This window comes from Cariama cristata, unplaced genomic scaffold, assembly GCF_000690535.1.
Source record: "Cariama cristata isolate BGI_N322 unplaced genomic scaffold, ASM69053v1 scaffold726, whole genome shotgun sequence".
Taxonomy (NCBI): domain Eukaryota; kingdom Metazoa; phylum Chordata; class Aves; order Cariamiformes; family Cariamidae; genus Cariama; species Cariama cristata.
Window position 1 is genome coordinate 34,175 of NW_009623583.1, and position 17,360 is coordinate 51,534.

General features: G+C 40.3%; 1 protein-coding gene across 1 annotated transcript; it reads left to right on the forward strand.

Moving 5' to 3' along the window:
- Nucleotides 1-8,663: 8,663 nt before the first annotated feature.
- Nucleotides 8,664-17,070, forward strand: LOC104163685 (rho guanine nucleotide exchange factor 12-like; the record flags this gene model as incomplete). Its single annotated transcript, XM_009702775.1, has 11 exons — nucleotides 8,664-8,762; nucleotides 9,230-9,279; nucleotides 10,101-10,158; nucleotides 10,894-11,072; nucleotides 11,683-11,760; nucleotides 12,276-12,395; nucleotides 13,014-13,148; nucleotides 14,736-14,807; nucleotides 15,582-15,674; nucleotides 16,259-16,369; nucleotides 16,874-17,070. Coding segments are annotated over 11 exons (1,142 nt in total), but the record flags the coding sequence as incomplete, so codon positions are not given.
- Nucleotides 17,071-17,360: the final 290 nt, after the last annotated feature.

Consider the following 17,360-nt stretch of genomic DNA (forward strand, 5'->3'; position numbering starts at 1 on the left):
CTTTTGGCTGTTTTAGTTGAATTGAGAAATTGGAGATGATACAGGCTCGACTAGGGCTGGTATTCCTTGCTGGTGGTGGGGTTTTTTTGTTTGGTTGGTTTGGGTTTTGAGCCTTAGTAGATTTTGATCCATCTCTGTCACTTGTAAAGTGAATTTGTACTTTCCAATATGATATATTTTAAGACAAATATCTGTTTTTAAGACCTTTTTTAACCTTCCAAAAAGGTAAATTAGGGTCAATTTGGTAAGCCTGACCAGTGCTGTCTTAAAAATTAGGATGCATGCAGGGTTTCTTCGTTGTATCTCTGAAACATTAACACAGTGACTACTATGTACGTTCATGAAATACATGACAGACTCTGGTCTGAGCCTCCTGGCCCCATGCGACGTGCATTTTTCATGTCTGTGCATTCTGCTGTTTAGTCCAGTCTTTTCCCTGGGGCTCGTGGAAGACGTGACAGTTGAATGTAAGGGTGGTAGAACTTGTAGAATGTGTTTTTTCACAAGTCATTTGAAGCTGTTGTTTATAAACCATCCTGTTTGTTAATGCTTTCTGCCGCTAGCTGCCTGACTCCTTCCTAGTGTGCACAAAATAAATTAAAATGGGCTTTTAATGTCGGTTTTAAAAAAAAAATGCTGTAAGGGAGAAAACCTGAATTAGTGCTTGTTGTCTTTTCCTTTGTCCTTGGGAATAGGTAATGTAAAATTATTTCAGGTTGGGGTAGGTCAGGGGAGGTTCAGGCTATGAACCTGTTTTGGAGGAGGAATTTGTTTTCTTCAGAAGTAAACTTTGGGAATCCTCTAATCTTAATTTGATGAAAGTCACTCAGATTTTGAGAGCTGTTACCTGACACCACTGTTACAATGCTTGTGATCTGGTCTGGTAGATGGACTCTGTACTATAGCCTTCATAAAATTACTTTCTTTCTAAGGAGTGAATTCAGAATGCTGAATTACTATGCAAAAATCAATTACTCTTGGAGATAAATGTTACCAGAGTTTCTGTGCTTGGACTGATTTTTATCCAGAATACTTTCTGTAGTTCATTGCAGAGAACTTCTTTTATTGTGTCTTATATTCTGTAATAGATTCTTTGTGGTGTTACCTATATCTTCATGCTTGTATTATTCACCCCTTATTCCAAGTGTTTCACCTATGTTTTGTTCACATCTTATTTGTGTTTTGCACGATTTAACCTAAGAAATCAGTCTGTGTTTTTCATGAAGTTTTTTTTTCTCATGTTTGGTCTCCATATTTTCTATATCTCTCTCTCCTTTTCTCCTGCTCTCGTGCAGATAGCTCCTCCAAGAAGACAAAGTCTAGTTCAGAGGAGAGTAGATCCGAGACGTATGGTAAGCTAAAGCAGCCGCTGCAGCCTTGCAGCTTTGCAGTCTGCTCCATGCTTTCTGTCTGTGCATCCAAGGCTTTTATCCTTTACGTGATCCGCATGGTTGACTCTGCAGCAGGGAGTGGGAAACTGGATTTAAATGTTGCTTCAGTGTATCAGCTTGTAGTTTTTGTAGTGCCTGGAAACTAACCCGTACCTGGCAAGCATAGGCTGTCACCTGGATTCTCCTGTTACCTGTTGATAGTTGGGAAAACTAGCTGGGGCTGCCCTTCTTGGAGATCTTGTGCCACTGAGTGGTTTTGGCATTGTATGAGGACACAGCTCATGCCAGAGTCCAGAAGAGTTTTTGTGGTTGTAGAAAAGTCTGTGTCTTGCTCTAACTGTGGAGGTTAATCTGGATGAGCCAGCAATTGATGTTTTTGCATTATTTGTAGAGAATATCATGTCAGTTCCTTTTCATGTTTCACAGAAGTGGAATGATGTCTATCTAAATAATTTCAAAAAAAATGTAAGAATATCAACTTCACCTTTCTTTGTTCCAAAGAGAGAGGAACTTCCCTGGCAGTCCTGCATTGTTGTGTATTAGTACTGTGTTGTGGGCTTCTAGACAGGAACAAATCGGCATATAACAGTTTGGGACAGGAGTAGCCCCACACATCATTATGTTGTCAGTAGGCCATGACGAGTGCTGTTGGAAAGAATGTCTGCCAAATACAGCCTGTTTGCTCATCCTCCTTTAGCTTACATCAGATGTGTCAGTCTTCGGGCTGTGACACTCTCTCCATCCAACCTTTATGTTAATGACTTGTTGAATTTCTGACTTGTAAAGATATTTGCACTCATGTCTTAGAAACTAGAAGGTAGTAAGTTTTCACAGGTTGGTGGGTGATCTTTTGGATCCTACCAGCTTCTCAAGACCCTTGGACCTAGGCTGAATCTGGCCAGTACTGCCACATTCATGTTTTCTAAGTGTGCACGTCCAGCTCTGTCTTAACTCCAGCCATGGGTTGCCTTTCTTTTCCTTATTTTTTTTTCTTGATATTTAAAGCAGTCTGTGGTACTTTATGATTTTTCTCTATTGAGAAAATTCCTTTCTGCATAACCTGCTGTGGGCTTTTGGACAAATGCAATGACTCTTCCAGTATCAGCTTTATCATTCCACTAAACTGCCAGGTGTTAATGACTGTGATCCAACTTCTTAAACCACCTGTGTAATACAAAATGATGCTGTCATAGCTCTGATTGTAAGGAACATTAAAAAATAAAAGCAAAAAAACCCCCAAACCCCCAAAACAGCAACCCTGAAGAGTTCCTTCTAAACCAACATAGGCACGGTAGCAAAAGCCCTTTAGTTGGTGCAGTTTAGGGAGGTGTGATTGCTCCCTCTGTGAAAATGAGATCTCTTAACTTTCCATGGAATTTTGAGTAACACACTTTTTTTAAGGAAAAGTAATAGGACAGTCATGTTCCTCAGGGTGTGAGACTGTTCCTCAGAAACTGTAAACAGATTTTGAGTGCCTTGATTTGCTTCAGTAGAGCTGGAAACCTGTCTTAGGGAGATCTGGGTTGCTGCAGCTTGTATGTCTTCCTCCCATGCTCTGAGAGAATGACCAGGGAAATGACCTGCTTGAAAAGCATGTATTTTGGGATGATGCTTCTAATGAGCTTGTGTTGAAACCTTGACCAGTTCTTCCCCTTGCCAGGTAGATGCTGATTAATGACAGCACAGTCAGGTAGATGAGATCCCTGTGTCTAGAATATGCATTTGTTTTTGCCTAATGCTGCTTACCCATAATATACTGGAGGTGCTGTCAAACTGTTGTAGGTTAATTACAGGAAACATTTGGTATGCTTGATGGAATGTATCTGTGTTTATACTTCTCCATCAGTCTGCACAGTGTCCTGGTTTTTCATGTATGGCAGAAAGAAACATGACTTCCTAACGTAAGCCTTTACTTCCCCCAAAGTTTCCTGCAGATGCTCTATCCATGTCCAGTATCTATGGGAGCAGTTTCCACTCATCCTTCCTTTCCAATGGCCTTTGCTGTGTTGGACATTGCCCTGCCTTTTGTCTCTACCCCTTACTTTTCCCAGGTTCTGTGGTATGTGTAGAGAAGTCTGCTGTTTGCTTTGGATGGGGCCAAACTATTTAAAAACCTACAAGTAGAAATACTGTACTGATACTTTTCTCACTGGTGACTGGATGTTAGCTGGCTCTTTCTTTGGCTAGCCATTAGAAAGTGAATAATAGAAAAGTCTTGAATGACAACAGGAAAGGAGGTGTGGCTTTTGTGTATGTGTTTGTTCTTACCTCTTGAAATTTTTAATTAAGGAGCAAGAGACCAGAATTTCTTGTATATAAGTGGCCTGGGGGGGGGGGGCAGAGTGATTAGTTAGGGAAATTGTTCTGATATACAGAAGTTGATTTATAGTGACATGAAGCTTAGAGTGTGATATTTTCTTCTATAAATCCAACCATCTCATATCTGTGTATTCAACAGAATTTAGATGACCAGGAGAGATCGCGTGTAGTTTCAGATACACTGTAATTTACTAATTAGTGCCATAACCTCCCACAATACTTGATACCTGTTTCTCGAAGTAGGACTCCGTAGAACTCTTGTTCCTTAAATGAACTTGAAATTAGCTTTCAGGGCGATAGGTGAGGTATCAGTTGCTTATCGCTTTTCCCTATGACTTGGTTGCTCTCCAAAGATATCTTCCTTTATATTTAGTAATGATCAGTTTCTGGCCCAAATATTAGACTAGTCTGTATACATACTCTTTCACATAATCTCTCCAACTTTGGGATAAGGTTTTAAATCTTTTTGGTTTGAAACCTCAGATTTTACCCCTACTGAGATGTTTTTAAATTGAACTTACTCTTCCTGTTTTGTCTCTTGCAGTTCTTGTCAGCCCTATGTCTTTATGTTGTGGCCACCATTTTTCCAGACTCTTGAAAGGACTCGGTAACGTTATAACGGCCAGAAAAGGCTGCGAGTGCAAGGGGCACTCGAGCACAGGGGTTGAATGTGTCGTTGCCATGGAAGCAGATAGTCCTCTTTATCATGGTTAAAATACATGGTTCCTTTTTTTCTAGAAAGGTTACCAAGCCTTGTTTCTGAACAGTGTTCAGTGCCATTGTTATTAAGTTTTATTAAGACACTATGCACTTCACTAATTTCAAACTATAGTTTTTGCACTGACTTTACATGACTTCTATTACCAGGTTAGTGGAAGAATCTGAAGAATGCTGCTAATATGGCATTTGGTATGAAGATCATGGTAATAACTTAGAACTAAGTGAAATTGAGAATTTCATCCTATTAGAAATCTGCTTTATAAAAGCTGATAGTTTTATTTGTTTTGTGGAGCAGGGTTTCTGAACGTATTTTGTAGAAATAAAGCTTCCAAAATGAAGTGAAACGTTTGGACATTCTCAAAACCCTGAGGAGTTTGTTTTTGTTTACTGAATGATTCATTTCAAATCACTATATTAAATTGCATTTTCCCATTGTGGCCTCATGCCTCTAGGGAGACTCACAAGTCTCCTCCCATGCCATGTCCCACATAGTTTGATCAGAGGAAAAGCTATGTTATATTGTGGGAAATATAATTCACATCTCCATTCTCTCTAGTGAGTCAGGTTTTCAGAGTGAACCCCTGCTCTATTTGTCGTGCACTGCTAGGGAAATGAAATTTCCTATTTTATAGCATAACTTCCAAATATTTAGGATGTGTAGAAGAGAAGAAGGTAAATAATGTCTTTACTAGGGAAGCTCTTGGACAATCGAAATGTATCTGGCAAGACTGTTTGAGACAATCATTTTTACCATGGTGTGTCAGTGACCTTGAGAAGTTCGGTGTTTACCCTTCCCTGTTATCTAAAAGGCACAGTTGTAACGGGGCTGGAGAGCTGAGCCACGATGTCACAGAGGGAATAGTGCCACCTACAGAAGAGCTGGTCGTCTTAGCTTTTCTTGCAATTCCTGTTTTCTGAGACTGGCAATTTCTAACTGCTTTCATTTTTAATCTTAAACCTCTTTAACTACAGCACACAGTTAGCTTCTTTGCTGTACTCTTGGCTTGAGGCTATACCAATGAGTTTGGGGAATTATAATATACATGAGGATGAAAAAGGATTTTTAAGATTTTTTTTTTTTTTTCTCAACAGAATTTTATGCATCCAGTCAAGATATGAACATGTAGTCTGATTTTTGTGTACTTAAAGCATAGTTACAGTGATGTCTCCTTGCTTCATGCCATCAAGATACTGTCATGTGAAAGCAAATGTGGGAATAAGATTATTGTTGGTTTGATTTTTGAGTACTATCAATGATGAGTTCTATTGACCTTATAATGTTTACTAAGTTTCAGCTAGAAAAAGTGAAATATCATGGTAACATATTTAAAAATGAATGACTCATGGTTTCTGTCCAGGGAACACTAAGAATTGGAACACAAAAGCAACAAAGGTGAATGAAAGGTGATTGCCACTTGCTAACATGGGCTCTTCAGTGTTGCCTCAATTCATAGAATTTAATTAAAGTGGGTGAAGTTGGATTAGTTAGTAATTTAATGTAAGAGTTTCTGTATGTATTTGTGATAGCCAGGCGTGACAGTAACAGCTATTGAAAACTGTAGGTTGCGTGTCATTGGGCTCACAGTGGTTTGTGGCTTTCCTTTAAGTCCGTTCCAGAGTGTCTAATGAGGTGTTCAAGGTACAAGACATGGGTTATGAAAACATTGCTGCTCTCGTCTTAAAATTCCACCTCTAAGCAGATTCCAAGTTGAATATATTTTACTTAAAGAACAAAAGTAAGCAAATGACAGATTTGGGGGGTTTCTTTGCTGATTTTTCCTCATAGCAGAGTAAAAGAAAACACTTGAAGGTTGCTGGTTTTAGTCTACCTGGTTCAGACAGGGAGTGCTATCAAAGCTGATCTAATTCTGCAGGCAATAGTGTTATCTTCAGAAAACTTTCAGATAACTTCATTAAAATCACTATAAAGCTGCTGTGTATCTCTGTCAAACGTAATATCTCTCAGCTGCCCTACGTAGACCTCCAGCCTTTTATATTGTGTTAGGAGAAGAGTTGAGTGCCAGCTGCTTGTCTGAAGGGAATAAATACACGGGAAAAAGCAATTGTGGACTAATTTGCGTTCAAGTTGTCCTAGTTTCGATTGCCTCCCCATTCTAAAATTAAAAGGTGGTCTTGGATGAAGTTGAGACTTGTGGTGTGAAACAGTTTAACTTCATTATTCTTGGAGCTTAAATTATACTCTGTAAGGTCAGCTTATGTTGCATCTCTGACTGCATTGCCACTGCTTTGTCATCAGGTTCATTCAAGGAGGAAGCATATCAGTAGATCCAAGGGTTATTGGTTCTGGAAAAGAAAGAAATTCAGTGGAAAAGCAACAAGTATGCAGGGCTATATTGTGCCTTTAAACAAGAACTATTCCTGTGAGTCAAAAGATTAGTTGGTACCTTACTCATAAAACCTGTACGTCTGGCAGCAGGGTTTAAAATGAGCTGTTTTTATGAAGTAGCGTATGTTCTCTTTCCCACACCCTGCCCTGGGGCATCATTCTTGTGAAGTGAGACTTAAAGAAGCTTGGTCGTACAGAAAAATGGGAGGTACAAAGGGGAGAGGCATGTTCTTTCACTTAACCGTATAAAGAGGGTGTGAAAGGTGGTACATTTCTTTTCCTCTTGTCTGCTTTCACCTTGCATCCATTCTATCAACTTACTGCAGATTGCTATGTATAGAATAATTTGCTTCTACTTTGCCAACAGAAGGGGAGTTACTGGGGTATGATACCATGACCAGACTACTGCAGAAGTGCTGGAATGCAACCTTTTCCACTACTCCTACACCCATTTTTATATATGCCACACTCGAGGAGAACAGGACTGACTGGGCAGACGGTATTTTCACTTGAGGCTCCTCATTTCGATTAGGAGTTGCTCCAGAGAAGTGAAAGGAGCTGTACTGGTGCAAGAGTAATTTAAGACATGGGTATGACTCCACACTCTGTAACAATTCATTCCTTAAAAATGATTCCAGGAAAGACAGTCTTGCTGGGACAACATCTTCACAATTTCCTTTGCTCCCTTCATGCTAAATGAAACTGCTACAATTTTGGTATCTGTGGAGAACTCCAGTTCTTTCTCAAGATGCTGGTGTAAGAATTCTGCCAGATGTGGCTTTAGAAATGAAGAAGCAAAGCAAGCTGTTGGAAATAAGGGCGATATTTAGTAGCTAGTAGTTTCTCCTGTGTAAATAAAAGATCATCCGTGAAGCATTTTGCAGAGTTCCTAAAGTTGCTTTTCAAGATAAGGGCTCTGTTGTGGTAGGCTTTTTGCAGATGCTCCTAGGAAGGTGGTCTGCAGTGAATATGCCAGGACTGCTGCTTTGCTTTTTTTTTTTCCCCCTCATTTTGTTTTCAGGTGAACAGTAGACATACACAGCATTTCACCTTTTCAAAATGCTGCACCTACTAAGTACATTTATCTCTGCAACAGTATTTATGTTCATGTTATACTGAGTAATCCTAACACTGGGAAACAAAACAAGTTGCCTTTAATGTCACACAGCAAGTTAAAGGAGGAGCAGATTCAAACTTGCACCTCCTCAGATTTTGGCCCTGTACTTCTGTAGCTCAGTGGGAAGCATGGTCTTGCTTTTAGAAGTCTTGTTCAGTGTAGTAAGTGTGGCTTGTACTTCTTCACTGTTGCTGTTCTGTGCGATTTTCTCATCCAGAACAGAAGGTGCCCGAAGATGAGATTTTTGCTGAGAATTGGGAGAACTTTCCCTGATCAGTAAATCTGTTTGTCCAACTCACTGATGTCAGACTGAGAGATTTGTGACTTCTCTTTTAGACTAGCTTGTAAAAAGTTGTTTGGTGTTTTTGATGGTGTACTGGAACATGACAGCTCTCTGCTGTACTTGAAGAACTATTAATACAGACAAAGGGAAATTGTGCTCATTGGTTTGGTACATGACTGCTCTTTAAAAGCTGCTTTTACCTCAAGTTGTGTCTGATGTGCCAGAGCTGTCTGCATCTCTGCTGTTGTGTATCTCTGTTTTATGTAACTGAAGCAATAAGCTTGACCTGTCTTGACATTCCTATCTGTTTCTGGACTGATGCCCTGTTTCTGTCTCTCATATATTTTTTCCCTCTGTTGTATTGTACCAGTTTCAGTACTCTCTGATTATCTAAAAGGATAAGGTTTTGGATTGATGCCTAGCTTGTGTCTCTTTGTATTTCTCTCTTTCTCTTTCTTCTGCCCTTTCCCCACCTTTCTTATGCAGGTCTTGTTCAACGGTGTGTTGTTATCCAACGGGATGAGAACGGATTTGGTCTGACAGTCAGCGGAGACAATCCAGTCTTCGTGCAGTCCGTCAAAGAAGGTAAGCAGACTTGCTAAATGTGCTAGCCAGAGAGCAGCCTAGAGGGTTTTCATGTGAATCAAAGAAACACGTGCACGAGCCAGAGGAGAAAACTTCAAATGCCTTCCTCATGGGTGGGATGGCTGTAGCTTTGGAGTAGATGTGCAAGGAACAAAGCGCATTGCACTGTTGGGATGCAGTGAATCGCCTCCTCAGTGTCTGGTGTATTTGGAAACTGACCTCTTGCATCTGAGAGGAAGTAAATGACTCCTTGAAACGTGATGGGATTGTGGCTTGATGTTATCCACTGCAAAATGAGACCAGAACTGCTGTAGTCCAGATACTCAGAGGTTTTAATCTGATAGAGACAGAGGAAGCTTGGATGAGTGCAGGAAGTAGCTTTGCATGGAACTACAGAAGTGCTTAAACCATTTTTGCTTTGAATGATTCTATTGAAATTGGAACTAAATAATTTCTTGTCTCTCTAGATGGAGCAGCCATGCGGGCTGGGGTGCAGACAGGTGATAGAATTATCAAGGTAAGGGCATTGGGCTCATCAGAGAAATGGATCCTTTGTATTAAATGAGCTCTTTCAGGGAAAGAATGTCATTGATGTGTCTGCTGTGATGTTTGCATTTGCCTATGGGATAGAGGAATGGTCTAAGTTTCCGTGTTCTTGGGGATACCAGAACAGTAACCACTGAAAGCCCATTGCTGAATGTTAGTTTTGTTGTGGAGATCACTCTCATTTCAGAACTTTATGGGTGAGTTCAGCATCCTACAAGGTTCAAGTATCACACATAAAATGAAAAGCAGAAGCGGCAGGGGTGAGAAGGAACAGAGAGTTATTAATAATTACCTGTAAATAAATAGTCATTTTGGATTATTGTTTTTCCCCTAACTGCCCCAGATCTGTGTTCTCTTTTAGTCCCAAACAACTAAGAAATTAAGTAACTAAAAAGACTATCTAATGTATTGCTGAAAAATGATGATTGTGCTACAGCAACTACTGACACAGATAGAGCTGGGATTTCAACTGGGCATTTAAATTAATGAATTAAATTAGCTACTCTAATTTTTTCTGTCCAGCCAGAGGTGGATTGCTTTTTTTTTCTTTGTTTCGTTGCTTGGTTTTCTTTGGTATGTGTGCATAGTTTTCTTTTTTGCAGAGCTCTCCTCGCTGAGATAAACAATTTATCCTTCTAACAGTTATCTGTAGTGTCTTGAAAGGCATAGTAATGGAGATGAGGGGAAAAGAAAATATTGTTTCTCATTTTAGTACTTATTGTGTAGTGTGTGGGTACCTTTGGTTGGTAATCAGCTGAACACTGTTAACTTTCTCTTCCTCTGTACCCGCAGGTGAACGGGACTCTTGTAACACACTCAAACCATTTGGAGGTGGTAAAGTTAATCAAGTGTAAGTAAAGGCAGGTTACTATTTTTGTCACTGTGCTCCTTTAAAGCATGAAAGGCATAATTTTAAAGGACCAATGACCAATTCAGATATCAAGTGACAAGGATGAGGTCTAACCATGCCCCATGCTGAGAGATAAAGAGTGTGTATGAAATAGTGAAGTGAAATTGGGGTAATTTTGACATCTCAGGCTTGAGCTGATACATGCTTCTGCAGTTTATCTTTAGCTTGATGTTCGAAGTTACCATCAAACCTTGCCTACGTGTCTTCCCATCTTTTGATTCCACCTTAAATATCATAGCTATTCAGACACCGTTAATGTAGATTACTGAATGATGCTTGCAAAGTATTGTTATTTCTAAAGCAAGTGTTCTTGGTTGGTTTTCTTGTGTAAGGGAAAAGGGGTAGTGGTTCCTTCCACCCTAGCACGGTTTATTTTGTAGCATGAGCATATGTATACTGTAAATGCAACCTGGTAAGTGTAACTTGCTGGACTAGAAATTGGATTTTGTGCTTTTATTAAGGATGATTATCATGAAAGGTTTTGGATTACCTGGAATTTAAACAGAGATCTCTAAAACAGAGCTGACAGGGCTCTCAGGTTCTCTGGTTTGAAGAACTAATGGGTAAAGAATGGTCTGAGTTTTGTCTCTGGGGCAAAATGGCAACCAGAGGAACAGCAACCGTAGAAATCTGCAAGTGTGTCTGAAATGTGAATTATTCTTGTTCTCCCTGCAGCGGGTTCCTATGTAGCTCTCACTGTTCAGGGGCGCCCACCTGGGTCGCCTCAGATTCCATTAGCTGATTCTGAAGTGGATCTGGCAGCATTTGGGCATATGTCTCCCATCATGACATCTCCCCATTCACCTGGCACATCAGGAAATGCAGAACGGATTACTAGCCCAGTGCTTGTGGGGGTAAGATTTAAAGTGCTCTTTCCAAAGAACCAGCATAGCAGTGGAAGAAATGTAGTCGTGGGATTTTTTTTCTAAATTGTTTTGCGCTTCTTGCACAAATCACAAATTGGAATTGGAATATTTTATCCTGCCACCCAGTGGGCTTTTAATCATGTGGGGGAAAAAATTCTGCGCATAAAAATATCCAGTCCCATCTGAGATAATAAAAGTACAGTTGAGGGATTATTCACAGATGGTCTTTGAGATACACTGCAGTTTGCATGATGTGAGTTTATACATGATCTGGTCCAAGCCAGTCATGCTGTAACTTCTGTTAAAAGATAGTTTGTTAGGTGTGCAGGCCTATAGCAAAGAAGAATAGGGAAAGCAAATAAGCAAACACTTCTGGTCGGTCTGTTTTGGTGTTTTGTTTCTTTTTAATAACGTTGATAGCTATGTTCAAAAGTAGGAAAGAATGCATAGGACTGGATTTAGAAACTTAAATTGTTCTTGTTGGGTTTTTCAGAGCCGATGTTTAGGAAATAAATGAAAAGTGGGCATATCCATTTTCCTTATCTTTCTTCCCAGCTCCACCAAAAAACTCAACCCTTAATCTCTCCGTATTTTCTAGGAGGAGAATAATATTGTCCACAACCAGAAGGTGGAGATTCTGAGAAAGATGCTACAGAAGGAGCAGGAGCGGCTGCAGGTACTGGAGTTGCATGAGTTTGAGAGGGGTAGAGGAAAGTATGATGAATATACAAAGATCAGTTCTTGAATCACTACTTAGTAGCATCTTCAACATTCCTTTGCATAACTTGTGCTTCAGCTTAGCTTTTCTATATACTGGCCTAACATCAGAGATCTAGTCACTCTTGCTGATCAGCTCTTGAGGTTTTTAATCCTTGATAGAGTAAGAAAAAATTTATGGGAGCTTTCTTAAGCTTTCAGATCTCAATCTGATCTAATCCTTGGGCAAGTAAGCATCTCTGACTCTTACGGAGGGATTTCATAGATCTCTAGAATGTGGTTATTTTCATATGGTACAGGAGAGAGAGGAGAGCTATATAAAATGGACATTCTGTAGCACCCACTTGGCAGGTGTGCAGTTGTGCTGTTTATTATGTAAAATGTGTAAATGGAATGAAGATTGGTAGTAGGTTGTAGTTCTAAGCTTTGATATTGAGGAGATGCTGAATGAAAGCTCATAAAATTATTTTTCAGTCACTGCAAGAAGAGTATAGCCGATCACCCACCACACGACTGCTCAAAGAGATACAGGAAACGAAGAAGCACATTCCTCAGCTGCAAGAGCAGTTGTCCAAAGCCACAGGCTGTACTCAGGTAACAGAATGTGTCAGGCTTCTCTGTGGTGTGTTCCAGGTGAAAATTCTTGGGGGATGATGGTGTTCTGGGCAAGCAGGAGTTCTCTGCTATGCTCCTCTGTGCTGGTACAGGCAAATCGCACCCTCTAGCGTTGAGACTTGTAGTTAGGCTTGCAGGGGCTGTCAAGCAATACAGTGCAATGTTAGTATATGAAGTAGAATTTGCAACAGACTTCCAAATCATCTGTGAAAAACTGCTTTTAAAACAATAAGTGCAAACTATGATGTGTTTATTAGTCTGTCAGTATAGCTTAAAAGAAACCTGTGAAGTCATTCTTGCAGTGGAGAATGAATAACTGGAAGCTTAAAACAGCTTTGCTTTTGGAAAAGAAAAAAATGTGGGTGGTATTTTTTTTCCACTTTTCCCTCTGCCTATAGTGTTATAAGTCCTAAAAACTTGGTGTGATTTTTGTGTTGTCTTCTCTTAGAAAAGCACTGCAGCCTTTTCTAAACACATGAAGAAAGTTTTATAAATAACGTGAACTAACCAGGTTTTGAAACAGCTAATGTTTAAGGATTGTCTCTTTAAATATTCTGCTTGCTCTGCATTGTCTCCCAACTCACTTTATCTTTTTAGGATGGAATCTTGTCCTCCAGGTCTGTGACGGAATCGCTGCAGATCAGTGAAGTGGAGGCAGAGAGTGGGGATTGTGTGAGCAAACTGGATTACAGTGGTGACAGCCCTTCCCGACCAAACAGTGACATTGCTGATGTGAGTCTTGAACAGTTCCATGACTTTGCTTCTATACCTTTTGGATTTGGTTTTCTTGTGCAGATTCTTTATGTTTCTGTTGTTCTGTGTATCGTACATATAGACTCTGTCTCAGTAACACTGTGTGTTACAAGAATAAGCTTCTCAGTACACACCAAAAATATTTCCCTGAGAAAGCATACCTTATTGGACTTCCATTAGGGACTGGGTTTTGGTATCCAGGATTAGATTTTCCTGGCACAATCCCTGTAACCAGACAAAGAAAGATAGATGCCAGTATCTTTCTCAGAACTCAGAGATGCCAATTAGAGAATCTTTTAAGAGTATGGTAATGTTCCAATTGCGGTAGCTGTGACTCAGATCCAGTCAGTGGGCAAGTTACCATGGAAGTGCGGAAGAGCCTTACTTGTACCAAATAAGCTTCAGTTATTGCCAACAGTAAAGGCTCCTAGTCTGTTCTTTCATTAGTTATTGATCTCCATGCTCATATGGTCTCCCTATTGAACTACCTTAGCACGTAACCCTTAATTAAGTCACTATCTGTCTAGTGGAGAGGAACTGAGACTCTGTGCTTGGCTTTTGGCCTAAGTTTGTTTAACTTAAGGATGTGGGAGCTAAATTTGTACTAGCAGTTGGAAGTGAAAGGAAGATTGGTCAGATATACCTCCAAAATGCAAACATACATGACTGTTTTGGAACACTCCTCCAGCTCCAGATCTGACTAGGTATCACTCATGTTTGTATATAATAAATGCAGAACAAAATTCATAGTTACATTCCTAATAAACTTAATCCAGTCAGTATTGTGAATGTCATTAGATCACTGGAGGTGATTGACACACCAAACATTCAAGCTTTTCAATCCAAAGTGACTCTGAGAAACCTAAGGGTTGGGAGCAATAGAAACCTCTGGTAGTTTAACAAGAACTCCAGAGTTCTACAGCTGGGGTGAAGTAACTCCATGCGTCAACACAGGCTGGAAACGAACAGACTGAGTAGTAGCCTAGCTGAAAAGACCTGGGTGTTGCTGTGAACACACTGAAGATGAGCCAGCAGCACATATTTTTTGCAAATAAAGCCAAGTGTGTACTGGACCACGTGAGAAAGAGGATTGCCAGCAGGTGGAGGGAAGTTACGCGCCCCTTCTGCTGGGCACTGGTGAGACTGCACCTGGAAGACTGAGCCCATTGCTGGGAGCCCCCTCTTCAGAGCCGGTGTTGAGAAAAGGGCCTCGTCAGAGAGCTGGCAACACGGGTACTACATGAACTGTCAGAAGAGGTGGAGAGAGCAAAGAGAAAGCTAAGGACAGGTGCACTAGTAGATTTTACAGCTCTGCTGTTATTCAGTGTCACTAGCTCTCTTACTGAAACAGCTTCATTTGGTTGTTTTGGGTTTTTTTTTTTTCTTTCTTGAAACTGTGCATGTAGGTCACATGTTTTAGTTTGGTTTTTCATACTTCAGCTGTTTAACAGTTCACTCTATGAGAAAGGAGAAGTTTTGGCTGTTATGGCTGAAAACCTTACTGTGCAGTTCTCATTTTCGTGGATTTGCTGGTACTCACCAGAACTGAACTTCCTTCTTTCCCAGAGTCCTCGCAGTGGCTTGAAGGAGCGGATTTGTGCAGATGAGAGCCCAGAAAAGACTGAGGTTCAAGATACTGTGAGTACAAAACATAGTGTCACAACAGCATCTCCTGTAATGAGCCCATCAAAATCTTGCTGTTTTTCCCACTTTCTAGATGGAGCATGCATAAACTTTGCTTTAGAAAATAAAGTGCAATTAAAATTGTGCAGGGAAAGTTAATTGGCTGAGGAAATGTTTATGGAGTGTTTAGATGCGAGAAATATATAATCAGCAGTAAAACAGCTGGACCTAAAATAGGTAGAGCAGTTGTACATATTTTATTCCGTGAGTCCAGCAGTAAATGAAACAGTCTTTTCTTTAGGATATTTAGTCATTAGGTGTCATCAAGGATGGCCTCAAGATTAGGTAAAAGTGGAACATGGCAGAAGATGCAGACCTGTCCTGAATGTATTATTATCCTCCTCAAGATAACTTCTGAAGTATTTTTCCCTCATCTGCTTGACTTTTGGAAAGTCATATTTCTCCATTTGTACTAAGATGGCATTTGTCATATGACACATGCTTAGTGTGCTCATGTCTGTAGATGATGCAGCTGGTTTTAAATCGTCTGATTTGATGTTTCTCAATGCTTGCAGTTTGCAAGAAGCATTTGTAAGGAGATCTCGCAACTGCAAACTTGGAGAAGATTGAGTAAAGACACGTGGGTTCTCATTGAGTTTTGACAAGGAGAATAAAAGTGATAGTAGTATCTCTAACTTGGTAAAGAAAGTTTACTGTGCCAAGACAGTAATACCACTGTACACTGTACCTTCCCTGCCCTTGTCTTCCCTCACTCCTGACTCACCGCAGGATTCCCAGTCCAGTGTTGGAAGTCCTTTATCCCGAGTTGGGCCTCAGATCATTGGAGCAGAGGATGACGACTTTGACACTGAACAGGAGCAGGTGGGGATGACTTTTAACCTCAGCCACCCCTTTTTCCCCTTGACAAGAATTCTGTTCTTCTATGCCTAAACTACAGGTGCTCTGTGACTTGTTTTTATTGAGCAGTTCTTGTGTGATGAATTAAGAATTAGGGAATGTGATTCCTGTTATTGCTGATCGTGCCAAATAAAAACGTTTGGGGAGTTTATGACAATATGCCATCTTTGATTCTTTCTGTTACTCTTTCGTTCTTCTCATAACTTTAATTTTCCTTTGCTTGTTTAGTTTCTATTAAGTTCTGCATTATTGTCACGGCAGTATAGCTGCCGTGGCTTTTGACGTATTTATTCTGAGTTATTTTAGCTGTCCTTTGCTCTGAATTGTATTTCATTATGTTGTACTCAGTGTTCAGGAGAATATTTAAAAGAAGTGTTCCTATTGTAAGCTCTCCTGGGATGTTAGAATGGCGTTGCAAAGGTTCTGGAATTGATCAGGTTTTATTTTAATTAAACAAATGAGGAGCTAAGCTGTTGGAACAAAGCTTCTTGGTTCTTCTCGTAGTAGCTTTCTTGAATAATTCAAATAGTTTCCGTGTATCTCTACAGATTAATGGACAATGCAGCTGTTTCCAAAACATTGAGCTCCTGAAATCCCGCCCAGCTCACCTGGCTGTTCTTCTGCATCATGTGGTGTCCCAGTTTGACCCTGCAGCATTGGTAATTGTTTCTCTGGCCCAAATTGGTAGTCTTAGCCAGAGTGTATCAGGATCTCCTTGTTCTTGTGTGGCATTGTCAGTGACATCACTGGATCGGCAAGGAGAGAAATGCTGATCCTGTGCAGGCGTGAGGGTATTTCAGATAAATGAAGAGAAGCACAAAGAGCGCTGTCTCCTTTACATTTAGTTGTTTACAAATAAGTATTTAGCTCTTGAAAGTATTTCATGCCACCCTGAGATGGTGAGATGAGTTGTCTATGGGGAAGATCTGAGCTCTCTCTCTCTTTTTCTCTCTGTCCCCCGCCTCCCCCTTCCCTTTCTCCATTGATTGCCAGGGCAGCCTAGCTGAGGTTACCTGAGCAATCTAGATGGCTGAAAGTAGCTAGGAAGAGTTTCAATCCAGCAGTGCTGAATTCCTTGAAATGTTTGAAAGAAAACTTGGAGTTAGGGGTGTTAGAGGAGTTCCCATGGTATCGCTTAATTCTTCCCCTCCTGTTTCCCACAGTTGTGCTACCTTTACACAGACTTGTACAAGCAGACCAACTCCAAAGAGACTCGGCGTGTCTTCCTTGAGTTTTACCAGTTCTTCTTGGACCGAGCTGCAGTAAGTTCCAGTTGTTTCTCTCATTTTCAAGCATATCTAGCAAATTGACTTTTACCTTTCTCCACTCCTGAACTGGAAAAAACGAAGAAGTTATTTAAGTCATCCAAAATGAAAAGTTTTTTTTGTTTGAGTGTTAGCAGTGAATATGGCAGAATGAATGATTTATAGCCTCAGATACCTGGTAGCTCAATAAATCATGGGAAATGCGTTGTCTGATAGGATAAATAATTTTGTGATCTGTAGGCAAGTTCTAGCTGTTACACGTTGCCTTTTAGTTAATAATTGCTGCATATATTGATGTGGCTATTGCAAGGATTGGGAACTGTTGTATGTCTGTTGGAAAGCCTGAGAAACTTCTTTACTGTCATGAATTGGACTACCAGATAGT